At 36.5% G+C, this 14,096-nt stretch overlaps 1 protein-coding gene across 1 annotated transcript in view; it reads right to left on the minus strand.

Moving 5' to 3' along the window:
- SNX2 (sorting nexin 2) overlaps positions 1–14,096 on the minus strand; it is a 488,692-nt gene that overhangs the window by 14,364 nt on the left and 460,232 nt on the right. Inside the window, exons 8-9 of the mRNA XM_050795543.1 lie at positions 8,831–8,909; positions 179–254 (exon numbers count right to left, since the gene is read on the minus strand). Of these exons, the coding sequence (XP_050651500.1) occupies positions 179–254; positions 8,831–8,909 (155 nt within the window). The remainder of the gene's footprint in view (positions 1–178; positions 255–8,830; positions 8,910–14,096) is intronic.

Raw genomic sequence — 14,096 nt, forward strand, 5'->3', positions numbered from 1 at the left:
AAAGCAAAGATATTTTGCTACTAATTTAGCAGGGTAATTAAAGCACTAAGGAAAAAAATAATAATAATTGCTTTATTCCATCTATTGACCCAATTATTTACTATATATAGAGTCATATAAATTACAATGACAAATAATGAGAACATTCATATACAAAAATTTAATACAGAAATAATACCTCTGAACTTTCCAAGAACTGCCTTAAATCAGGATCCTGTAGTAAAGTTGGATGTTTTACTGTTCTTTGAAGATACCTAGATTTAAGAGTAAAATTGCTCCTTTATCAGTAGCATCTTGAATTATATTTCAACAAAATGATAAAAAATAGAAATACTAGGAAAAAAGGTGTCCTCACTACTTCCTATTAGTCTGATCTCACTGTAATTACTTAGAATCCTACAGCAATTTAGTAATTAAAAAGGTTTTTGTTCATCTTTTGAAAATTGATATACTATCCAGTTTTCATAATTATGTAAAAAGAAAAATGGCAAGGGGTGGGAGTGGGAGAGGATAAATAACTTACCAAACTTCTCATTGCAAAGCATTAATGTTGTAAAGGGGCATGTGAGTTTGTTGAATAATTTTATCTTTAGATGGAGTCATTACATTCTCAACTATAATTTTAGAGTTCTAAGAAACATATTATTATTACTATATATATTCCACTCAACCAAGTTTTAAATTGCTATTATCACCAAAATGGGGAAGAGTATACCAATTTTTTTGCATGTCAGCATATTTAAATGATCACAATTAGCTTGAGTCCTCACTTGACAAGAACTAAATTTTCTTCAATATTTTCCCCATACCTCAAACAAGAAATGGGGAAAGGATTCCCTATTTAATAAATGGTGCTGGGAAAACTGGCTAGCCATAAGTAAAAAGCTGAAACTGGATCCCTTCCTTACACCTTATACAAAAACTAATTCAAGATGGATTAGAGACTTAAATGTTAGACCTAAAACCATAAAAACCCTAGAAGAAAACCTAGGGAATACCATTCAGGACACAGGCATGGGCAAGGACTTCATGTCTAAAACACCAAAAGCAATGGCAACAAAAGCCAAAATTGACAAATGGGATCTAATTAAACTAAAGAGCTTCTGTACAGCAAAAGAAACTACCATCAGAGTGAACAGGCAACTACAGAATGGGAGAAAATTTGTGCAATCTACTCATCTGACAAAGGGCCAATATCCAGAACCTACAAAGAACTCAAACAAATTTACAAGAAAAAAACAAACAACCCCATCAAAAAGTGGGCAAAGGATATGAACAGACACTTTTCAAAAGAAGACATTTATGCAGTCAATAGACACGTGAAAAAATGCTCATCATCACTAGCCATCAGAGAAATGCAAATCAAGACCACAATGAGATACCAGCTCGCACCAGTTAGAATGGCAATCATTAAAAAGTCAGTTAACAACAGGTGCTGGAGAGGATGTGGAGAAATAGGAACACTTTTACACTGTTGGTGGGACTGTCAACTAGTTCAACCACTGTGGAAGACAGTGTGGTGATTTCTCAAGGATCTAGAACTAGAAATATCATTTAACCCAGCCATCCCACTACTGGGTATATACCCAAAGCATTATAAATTGTGCTGCTATAAAGACACATGCACACATATGTTTTTTGCGGCACTATTCACAATAGCAAAGACTTGGAACCAACCCAAATGCCCATCAATGACAGACTGGATTAAGAAAATGTGGCACATATACACCACAGAATACTATGCAGCCATAAAAAAGATGAGTTCATGTACTTTGTAGGGACATGGATGCAGCTGGAAACCATCATTCTCAGCAAACTATCGCAAGAACAGAAAACCAAACACCACATGTTCTCACTCATAGGTGGGAACAATGAGGACACTTGGACACAGGAAGGGGAACATCACACACTGGGGCCTGCTGGGGGGTGGGTGGGAGGAGGGATAGCATTAGGAGATATACCTAATGTAAATGACGAGTTAATGGGTGCGGCACACCAACATGGCACATGTATACATATGTAACAAACCTGCACATTGTGCACATGTACCCTAGAACTTAAAGTATAATAAAAAAAGAAAAAAAAATTTCCCCATACCTCTTCAAAGGTATTTATTCAATATTTCTATTTTTAAGGCTTTGCTGTTTTTGGTAAATATCTTATCTAAATATAACACCATATAAAATCAATTAAATACCACGTAAAATGAATAAAAATGAAAAAGTGAGAAACACCACTATGAAATCAATTTCCCCTTTATTAGAAAAGCTCACATGTGCCTGTCACCCATAATAAATTACCAATCATGACTTCATAAAAGGAAATAAGGTCAACTATTTGATGATTCTCAATTATTCATCTAATCCCATTAAAAACAACTGCTATCTTTCCCCAAGTTAATAACTATATGCAGTAATATTTCAGTTATAATATTTTTACTCACAATTAATAACACATTTATTTCTTTAGAATAAATGTAGTAATTTCTTCTACCTTTTTATAAAATTATAAAATATGCCTAAAATTAACGTTTCCAAAAAAGGATAATCTTCTCTAAAGTCAAATTCTATACATTGATCAAAATGACTATTTTATCAGTATCAAAATGTTAACTTCTGTTTTTATATATTTAAATAAAATATACAGCATACTAAACTTCATTTTAAGTCAGTGGTCCACATAAGAAGTCATTATACTAGATCCAGATCATTTAACAGATACCTGCAATATAACCTATGCTATGGTTTAAAAGTTTTTGCTGCCTATATTATGAAGCCAAAAAAACGGATGCAGCAAGAACATTAACCCTGTAGGTTTGAGAAATGTTGGTATTTCCCCACTTGAATTTGACTTACAATTTTAACACTGAAGTTCTGTCACAATATATCAGATAAGTTTTTTAGTTTTTTAGACTGAGTACTACTTGAAGGCAGTTTGCATAAGTTGCTCATCTCAGTGCATACCACAGCTAGGTAATAGCAGGAACTCAGATACTTGTAAAAAACAAACAAAAACCCAAGAAAGACAAAACATCTAGTACTTAACCTCTAAGAAATATTCCGGCTGGGTGAGGTGGCTCATGCCTGTAATCCCTGCACTTTGGCAGGTGGATCACAGGTAAGGAGTTCGAGACCAGCCTGAAACCCCATCTCTAGTAAAAATACAAAAATTAGCCAGGGGTGGTGGCATGCACCTATAGTCCAAGCTACTCAGGAGACTGAGGTAGGAGAATCGCTTGAACCCAGGAGACGGAGGTTGCAGTGAGCCGAGATTGCGCCATTGCACTCCAGCCCGGAAGACAGAGAGAGACTCCATCTCAGAAAAAAAGAAAAAAAAGAAGAAAAGAAAAAAATATTCTAATATTTCAAACCTAAGTGGAAATACCTGTATCATTTATATTCTAAAACAGCTTTCCAAAGTGAGTTCTGTAGAATACTAGTCTCACGTACTATTCCATGAAAAAGACTGTAGAATACTAGTCTCACGTACTATTCCATGAAAAAGACTGATTCCATATCAAGAAAGTTTGAAATATATACATATTCCTGTCTTTTAAAATTAGTATCAAACAGCATTTTATTAAGTGTTGTGAGAACTCCTACAGAAAATAACCCTAGTTGAACTCTGTTAAACCCTATGTTAACAAAACTCAATTGACTATAGATCTTTTTCATTCTACCACGTATTAGCATTCTGAAGAATCAATTTTGAAAAACGATATTCCAGAAAAAGGGGGTAAAATCTTCCTTCTCAAAGGCAACATGAAATAAAGCTAAATACATATACTAAATACATATACTAAAATATACATGTATTTTTTTAGTTTATATATTTTTTTAGTTTAGTATTTTTTAGTTTTTTAGTTTATATATTGTTTATATTTAGTTTATATATGTATTTTTTAGTTTATATATATAACATATATATAACTAAAAATGTTAACTAAAAACATAAACTAAACATATATAAACTAAAAATATAAACTAAAAACTAAGAAATGCATACATAAATATGCTTTTATATATATATAAGCTTATATAATGTTGAAATTAAGAACAGAACTATAAAATGGATTTTAAAACAATAAATATTTATAAACGTACGCCAACTCGGAATTAAGACCAGAGATGGTTGTAATATAAAGGAAAGACACAGGACAAAAAGGGTAAATGAGTGTAGGAAGAAGACAGGAAAAGAGGTATAGGGAGAAATTGAAACACTGAAAAGAAACAGAAATGGAATTGATCAATACCATCCAATAAGAGGTGCTCAGTAATTGTTCTTCAAGTTTACTTCAAGTTACTGATGAAAAATCACTCAAGGCTTTCAAATTCTTATTTACTTACCAGAAACAAAACAAAACAAAGTAGGTTATATAAAATGCTTGAGAGCAACAGAGTTACAAATATTTATCTTGCTTGAAACTAAAACACAAGTGCACACAATGGGAGAATAAAAAGGTAGAAAGAGCCTGGGACTTGGATGACATTCACTTGTTCATTCAACAAATACTTACTGAGCTCTTACTACCTATTAAGTACAGTTTTGAGTACCTGGAAGACATCAGTGAGCAAGAGACTAAGATTCCTTCCCTGGTGAAGCTTACATTTTAGTACAAGATAGACAATAAACTATAAACATAATAAACATACAAATGATAAAGTATGTGACAAGGTGGCAAAAGCTATGGGAAAAAAAGACAGAACAATGGGGTAAATATCACCAAGTATTTAAGACGTGGTTGGTGGCAATAAATATAATAGGTCAGAAGAAAGCCAATGACTGAAACAGGCTTCACTTGAAAGGTGTTATTTGAACATATGAACTTGAACAAGGAATGCTATTCAGATACCTAGGAACAAAGAATTCTAGGCAGAAGGAGCAGGCAGTTGCAAAGACTCTAAGATAGGAAAATGCCGAGGGTGTTTGAGAAGCAGCAAAAAGGTTAGTCTGGCCTAAAGCAGAGTGAGTGATCACGGAGGATATGAGATCAAACGGGTAACACAGTGAGGCGTGCAGGTAATATAGAGTCTTGTAGTCCATTAAAAGGACTCTGGCTTTTACTGAGTAAAATGGGGACACGGGGCCAGGGTGGGGAGGGGTTAAAAATGATCTGATTTATATTTTAGAATATAAATATATGTAAAACTACTGTAAGTTCTATATTAAAGTAGAAGTGCCAAGAATGGAATCAGGGACACCAATTAGGAGGCTACTGCAGTTAATTAACACCTTTGGACTCAAAGCCAGTAGACTGGTGAGAAAAGGTTGTATTATCAGTTATCAGAAAGAAGCAATAGAATTTCCTGGTGAATCAGATAATCCTGAACAGCTGCCTACCTCAAACTCTCTGATTTGAAAGAGTGGATTAATTAATCTACATTAACTGTTTAGGCCAGTCGGATTTTTAGATGCTTGAAATGAACACAATCCTGACACACTTACATTTTATTTATTTATTTATTTATTTATTTATTTATTTATTTATTTAGAGACGGAGTCTCACTCTGTGGACAGGCTGGAATGCAGTGGCACGATCTCGGCTCACTGCAACCTCTGCCTCCTGGGTTCAAGCAATTCTCCTGCCTCAGCCTCCCAAGTAGCTGTGACTAGAGGCACGCGCCACCACACCCAGCCAATTTTTTTGTATTTTTAGTAGGGACAGTGTTTCACCATGTTGGCCAGGATGGTCTTGAACTCTTGACCTCGTGATCCACCCACCTCAGCCCCACAAAGTGCTGGGATTACAGGCATGAGCCACCACGCCCAGCCTCACATTTACACTTTAAAGTGGAATGCATCTAAGTAATTTACCTAAGGTCACACAGAAAGTATGTAGTGTTAGTACAGGTTTCAACTGAAAAGGAATTATAAATCTTATACACTTATTATCAGGCTCTAAATTTCTCCTTCTGTATTTGCAGATGTGTATCCTTACCTATAAAATATACTCAATATGATCTAAAGATTTGAAGCACTCTCAAGAAAACCAAGCAAGTGATGTTAGGGCTACTCTTAAGTAGTAGTCTCTGCTTACTCTAGTGAGTGTGGCACAGGGGAATACTTGGGTATTTAACCACTCCTTTTCTCTTCCTAACCTTTAATACCAGATATTTATCCTTTCATTCAAGATAGTAATCTGGATCATCTAAGTTTGAACAAATACATAAATATCACACTATTAAATAAAATAATACAAAGAAAAATACTTTCCTAACCCACCAGATCCAACTAGGTTGAGTATCCCACAGATGTACCTGTTTGATGTTTAAAGTTTAAGAAATACCACAGAAAAATCACTTTAGAAGAGCTGATTATATGAAAGGGCAAGAAAAATGCAGTTTTAAAATCCTGTACAGATTAAAAAATAAATGTGTACAGGAAAATTAGCTTGGGTAGAAGAACTAAGATTAGATTAAAAGAACCATTCCAGTTCCTTTGCTTCTATACCTTTATGCCTATATTTTCTTCAGTGATTTTTTTTTTCTAATTGAAAATGAACTTTTCCCTCATACTATACTGTTTCTTTTTTTCACTATTGTAAATTCCACTATGGCAGCATTTAACAAGTAGAATTTATCAGTAAAGAAAGTGTCTTTATACACACACTGGGTCAAGTTTCAATATCCCTTAAAACTCTCCTCAACATTTCATACTACATGAAGGTATGGTAAGTACTATGCAATGCAGTCAAGTTAGAAGAAAGGTAAACGTAGAATCAAATTATATGTCCTTGGTACAATAAATCTTCATTAAGTTCCTTATCAAGCATGCCATCTGAAATACTTCAAATTTACTCATAGAAAAATAAGACTTGAAAGGTCTCTCAAAGGGTCATGGTTACATTTTCAGGAAAGACTAAGTGAAATCAAGGTAGACCATTATCTACCTTGATTCTTAAAAATATTCAGTCTATGACCTCTCCTACAATAGAATCAATTCAAATGCCTAACCTAAACTTCTCTTGATGCAATTTAAATCCTTATTCTGGGTAACTGCTGATTCTCACAGACATAATCCCATCTTTAAGTCTTCTCTAATATAAGATTTTAAACTACATATTCTTTAGCTTTTCTTAATGTAAATTGTTCAAATCTAACTTCACTGTGCCATTTTTCTTAAAATTTAAACAATTTACTACTGAAAACAAGAAATAAGTTGCCTTGAAATAGTTTTAAAAAATAATTTGCGACCTAGAGAAATAGATACCACCCCCAAGACCTGTCCTATTCACCTTAACCACTGATTTTATTTTTTTATTTATTTTTTTTTTTTGAGACGGAGTCTCGCTCTGTCGCCCAGCCCAGGCTGGAGTGCAGTGGCGCGATCTCGGCTCACTGCAAGCTCCGCCTCCCGGGTTCACGCCATTCTCCTGCCTCAGCCTCCCGAGTAGCTGGGACTACAGGCGCCCACAACCGCGCCCGGCTAATTTTTTGTATTTTTAGTAGAGACGGGGTTTCACCGTGGTTTCGATCTCCTGACCTTGTGATCCGCCCGCCTCGGCCTCCCAAAGTGCTGGGATTACAGGCGTGAGCCACCGCGCCCGGCCAACCACTGATTTTAAGCCAGAGAAAAATAAAGAGCAAGCAAACAAAAAAAAAAAATGAAATTAGAAAGTTTCAAGCCTAGGTAATTACCAACTTGTGTCTTAAATGCTGGGCTTTAAGATAATTTATATTTGTTTTCTCACTTTGTCAGCACAGCAAGGAAGGAATAATTTTAAGACTATGGAGGTGGGGTTCTTCCCATCTTCCCATTCCTCCCCGTTTTAGTCTGCTTCAATGAAGACAAGTCTTCAAAGCTATAGGAAATGTGTAGAGTCAAGTACTCTAAAGGAAAACACCGCATATATATTAGCCTTTAAGTATAGCTGTCCCTCAGTATCAGTGGGGGACTGGTTCCAGGACATCCTACGGATACCAAAATCTGCAAATGTTGAACTCCCTGATAGAAAATGGCATAGTGTTTGCATAATAATCTGTGGACATCCTCTCATATACTTTAAGTCACCTCTAGACTTATAATACCTAATATAATGGAAAGACTATGAAAACAGTTGTTAAGCTGTATTTTTTAGACAATAATGATCAAAAACGTCTGTACATGTTTAGTATAGATGTAATTTTTTTTTTCAAATATTTTCCATTCACGGTTAGTTGAATCCACAAATGAGGCACCCACAGATATGGAGGGCCAATTGTATACAGTCAACTCAAGCAAAGACTAATACTTTTGTACATTCAAGTAAAAATCAATTATACAAAAACAAAGGGGCACAAACTGTACTTCTCACTGTATTTAATAATGTTCTAAGTAAAAACTCATCAGAAAAATTAATTTAGATGAACTATAATTAGCTATACTATCCAACACAGTACATGAATGTGGCATAACTTCCTAGAAACCTAAATAAGACCAAAGTGGGATTATTTTTATGCAAAAATTTTTATTTTTCCCCCCATTCACAACTTCCATGTTTTCCAAGTTTGGTAGTTTCTTAGTACTCTTGGTGACTACCTATGATATAATTCTATCCCCAGCTAACTCATGTCTTTATATGTTTTCTATTATATGCTCCTGCTTGTAGCATGTAATAGAAAAATGGGTGTTATTCTGTTAGACTACTGATGAGGATTAAAAATTATACAGAATAATTATACAGTATTTTGTTGAAAGAAATAATTTTCTTAAAACAGTTTAAAGCAGTCTTAAGGGCCATCAAGTGGTACCTTGGAAAAAATTTAATCATTAAAACACAATTGTGCCATATAATGGAATTACATTTAAAGTACAAACATGAGAGTAATAAAATATAGCTGTCTAGAATTACCTTTCAAGAGCTGCTCTCCGTTTTTCTACAAACTCAGTGGATGATGAGTCTTCTTTACCCACTTTGACCTTGGTCATCCCTTTGAAGAAGTTGAATGAGATTCATGATTACTTTATATTGCTGTGAAAGTCTTTTACAATCATTTCTTCATAATTTAAAATACACTCAAAATTTGAACTTAACAGCCCTAAACTTGTAACTGGTATCTTACTTAAACAGCAAAAACGTTTTGAGGAATTAAATCTCATATGTTAACGTATTTACTTGGTAAATACTTAACACATGAGAGAACAGATAAAATGTTTATAGTTTTCTGATCCGTTCTGCTTTTGTTTACAGAAATGCTTATATCAAAAAGAACCTTTGGCCGGGCGCGGTGGCTCAAGCCTGTAATCCCAGCACTTTGGGAGGCCGAGACGGGCGGATCACGAGGTCAGGAGATCGAGACCATCCTGGCTAACACGGTGAAACCCTGTCTCTACTAAAAAATACAAAAAAACTAGCCGGGTGAGGTGGCGGGCGCCTGTAGTCCCAGCTACTCAGGAGGCTGAGGCAGGAGAATGGCGTGAACCCGGGAGGCGGAGCTTGCAGTGAGCTGAGATCTGGCCACAGCACTCCAGCCTGGGTGACAGAGCGAGACTCCGTCTCAAAAAAAAAAAAAAAAAAAAAAAAAAGAACCCTTATCTGTTGTATTTTATACTCCTGGTAAATTAAAAGGTGTTTCTAACCCAATATGCATAATGGAATTTCAAATGAATAAATTTAAGCTCAATTAACATTTTCATTTATCATGAGCAATAATTAAAATTCTTTACTTTGGGATGACAAAAATAAATGTAATCCATGAATTTGTTATGTTTTCTCTCCTGCAGATTATAAGAGCATGTTCTTGTTTACTTATCATAGCTAGTTTTATAATGGTTGAAAGAAAAAGCTCTTTCACAGAGTCATTTATAACTTCAGATTTAAAAAATAAGTCATGTTAATTTCTCTATGGGAAATTTAATTTTAGACTGCAGATTTTTCTCTTTTATTTTCCTGTTCTTTTTCCTTTCAAAAATGTATTCTGTGGAAACAAAGTATTGAATATATGCTATACCATGAAAGAACCTTGAAAATATGACTCTAAGTGGAAGGAATTTGTCACAAAAAAAAAAAAATCATCTACTGCATGACCCCCTCTACAAGAAATGTCCAGAGTAGGTAAATATTTAGAAAAAGAAAGTAAATTAGTGCCTGCCTAGGGCTGGGGAGAATAAGGACATTAGGGGATGATGGCTAAGGGATCCCAGATTCCATTTTGGGGTAATAAAAATATTCTAAAATTGACTGTGGTAATGTATGCACAACTCTTAATATATTAAAAGCCAGTGAATTGGATACCCTTTTTTTTTCTTTTTCGAAAAACGGTCTCATTCTGTCACCTAGGCTGGAGTGCAGTGGCATGATCACAGTTCACTGCAGCCTCTCTATATTCCAGGCTCAAGCAATCCTGAGTAGCTGGGACCACCAGCATGCACCACCATACCCAGCTAATTTTCTGTAGAGACAAGGTTTTGCTATGTTGCCCAGGCTGGTCTCAAACTCCTGGGCTCAAGCAATCCAACTGCCTCAGCTTCCCAAAGTGCTAGGATTACAGGCATGTGCTACCACACCCGACCTAGACACTTTAAATGGATGAATTATATGGTATGTAAATTATATTCCAATAAAGTCTTTTAAAATGGATTATGTAAAACCATACAATTCTTCAGTTTGGTACATCTTCAGTTTGGCACAGTCATTTTTAATCACCTATTAATGTTTTGTTTAAAATTCCAATGGAATGCAATGGCTTGAAAAGGAAAACTTAAGACACCTAAAGCTACCTCTGACTGAACTACCGGATATGGGATGTGAATTGTTTCACAAACTGTATTTCCCTGAAAAAAAATCTCACCACTAGGTTGTTCTTCACTGAAGTTAAAGACCTTCTATCCATTCTACTTTTTAGAGGTAATCGTTAAGGGACGTTGTGACCAATAAATAAATAAATAAATACAACCCCAAACAACCTACCTTAACCAGTTAACTTTTAATACTTTTCAACTTTGTTGTTCTTTTCTAATAGTTTAAATGGAATAGCGTTCTTAAGCCAATGAAGGTCCTACCAAAGTAGTAAGTTATGTGCTAATGAAGACTCTTCTCCCTTCAGTGGCAGTTATAAAGCTTCCCAGCAAAGAGAAGTTATGACTCTTTTTCCACGCCCCCTGCTCTAAGTGTAAGTTACTTGAAAACCACCAGCTATGTAATTAGAAGTTCAAAGATCAGTTTGTCACCCACCTTTAATAATTGTTCAAGACTTTACCATACTTTGAAGAAATTGTTTTGCTTGGCTTCATATTACTATTTGACTACATTTATTTTTTTCCTGGCAATTTCTCTATATATAAACTGTATTACATGTAGTTGCCTGAAATCCTTTTTGGAATGGTGGAGTGTGTGTGTGTGTGTGTGTGTGTGTGTGTGTGTGTGTGTGTGTAAAATTTTAAACAGGCCAGGCGCTGTGGCTCATGCCTGTAATCCCAGCACTTTGGGAAGCCAAGGCTGGCGGATCATGAGGTCAGGATATCGAGACCATCCTGGCTAACACGGCAAAACCCCGTCTCTACTAAAAATACAAAAAATTAGCTGGGCGCGCTGGCAGGCAACTTCTCTTTGCTGGGAAGCTTTATAACTGCCACTGAAGGGAGAAGAGTCTTCATTAGCACATAACTTACTACTTTGGTAGGACCTTCATTGGCTTAAGAACACTATTCCATTTAAACTATTAGAAAAGAAGTAGTCCCAGCTACTCAGGAGGCTGAGGCAGGAGAATAGCGTGAACCCGGGAGACAGAGCTTGCAGTGAGCCAAGAGAGCGCCACTGCACTCCAGCCTGGGCAACAAGAGCGAGACTCCGTCTCAAAGAAAAAGAAAAAAAAGAAGTTTTAAACAACTTAATCCACGTTAAATGTATTTCAGTTGGGTGTGGTGACTCATGTCTGTAATTTCAACACTTCGGGATTGAACCATCCCTGTAGAGGGGGGATGGTTTAAGCCCAGGAATTTGAGAGTAGCCTGGGCAACATAGTGAGATCCTATCTACCAAAAAAAAGAAAAGAAAAAATCAGCTGGGCATGGTGGCAAACCTGTAGTCCCAGCTACTACAAGAATAAAATAAATTGTATTCTTGCTCTGATACCCAGGCTGGAGTGCAGTGGCTTGATTGTCGTTTACTGCAGCCTCAAACTCCTGGGCTCAAATGATTCTCTTGCCTGCCTCCTGAGTAGCTAGGACCACAGGTGCACATCACCATGACCAGCTAATTTTTCAATTTATTTTTTTTGTAGAAATAGGGGTCTTACTATGTTGACCAGGCTTAAATGTATTTTAGATGATTCTACAATAACACAAGCATTATGTTATTTTTAAAAATTGGAAAGTTTTCTATTTTAGGTAAAAAATTCAAGCAAACTATAATTGTGGTGAAATAACCATATTGAAATTAGGATGCAGAATAGAATCATGATTAAGAATAGAGGGTCCGGAGTTAGAAAGCCTACATTCAAAGCTCAGCTCTGTCACTGACTTGGACCATGTTACCTAACCTTGACTAACCTTTGTTTCCTTGCCTGTAAAATAAAGACAATAAGTTAACCTCATAAAGTTGCTGAGAGGATCAACTGATAGAATGTACATGAAGTACTTACCACAGTACATCAGCACAGTAAGCATTCAGTGAATGTTAGTTATTCCTACGCTTTAATCCAGGGGTCCCCAACCTTAGGTCATGCACCAGTACTGGTCCATGGCCTGTTAGGAAGTGGGCCACACAGCAGGAGATGAGCTCTGCTTCCTGTCACATCCGCAGTGGCATTGGATTCTCAAAGGAGTGTGAACCCTATGAATTGAGCATGCAAGGGATCTAGGTTGTGTGCTCCTCATGAGAATCTAGTGCCGATGATCTGAGGTGGAACAGTTTCATCCTGAAACCATGCCCCACCCCAACCCCATCCGTGGAAAATTGTCTTCCATGAAACCTGTTCCTGGTGCCAAAAAGGTTGGGAACCACTGCCTTTTTTTCTTTTTTTTTTTTTTTTTTTTTTGAGACGGAGTCTCACTCTGTCGCCCAGGCTAGAGAGCAGAGGCGCAATCTTGGTTCACTGCAACCTCTGCCTCCCAGGTTCGAGTCATTCTCCTGCCTCAGCCTCCCGAGTAGCTGGGACTACCGGTGCATGCCACCACGTCTGGCTACTTTTATTTTTATTTTTTGCATTTTTAGTCGAGACGGGGGTTTCACCGTGTTAGGCAGGATGGTCTCGATCTCCTGACCTTGTGATTCACCCGCCTCAGCCACCCAAAGTGCTGGAATTACAGGCATGAGCCACTGCACCTGGCCAGGACCACTGCTATAATAGGCTAGGCTGGTCAGATACATGGATAACATAAATATATCTGTGTCACTGTCCCCTATTAACATCTGGAGCCAGTCAGAATCAGTAACAGAAAAGGATGCTCTTAGGATTTAGTTTCTAACTTCTACTTTGAATTTACATGTGGTATTTATCATACTGTAATAATTCATGGAACACTGAAGATTATTAAGGCAGAAAAGCAGTTGGAAACATAATGACCTTAGGCATGAAAATTTAGTTTTTAAAATTTTTTTGTCAACATATAAGGATTAACTAAGCATATACAGCTACCAAAATGAGATAAAATAATATGTTGTTTTACCTCTTTTGGTATGTAAAAATGTTGCATAATGAAGTCAAAAAAAGACATTAATAAAAAAAACTATGATAAATAAAACTTAAGTTCTCTACAGAGATAACAGGATGCCAAAAATACCACAATAGTTTAGAGTAGAAGAAATACGATTATTAAATTATTAGCAGTTCTAAAGTAGAAGAAATAAGATTATTGGCCGGGCGCGGTGGCTCAAGCCTGTAATCCCAGCACTTTGGGAGGCCGAGGCGGGTGGATCACGAGGTCAGGAGATCGAGACCATCCTGGCTAACATGGTGAAACCCCGTCTCTACTAAAAATACAAAAAAAAACTAGCCGGGCGTGGTGGCGGGCGCCTGTAGTCCCAGCTACTCGGAGGCTGTGGCAGGAGAATGGCGTGAACCTGGGAGGCGGAGCTTGCAGTGAGCCGAGATCGCGCCACTGCACTCCAGCCTGGGTGACACAGCGCGAGACTCCGTCTCAAAAAAAAAAAAAATAAAAAAATAAGATTATTAAAG

The sequence above is a fragment of the Macaca thibetana genome, chromosome 6, assembly GCF_024542745.1.
Source record: "Macaca thibetana thibetana isolate TM-01 chromosome 6, ASM2454274v1, whole genome shotgun sequence".
In the NCBI taxonomy this organism is placed as follows: Eukaryota; Metazoa; Chordata; class Mammalia; order Primates; family Cercopithecidae; genus Macaca; species Macaca thibetana.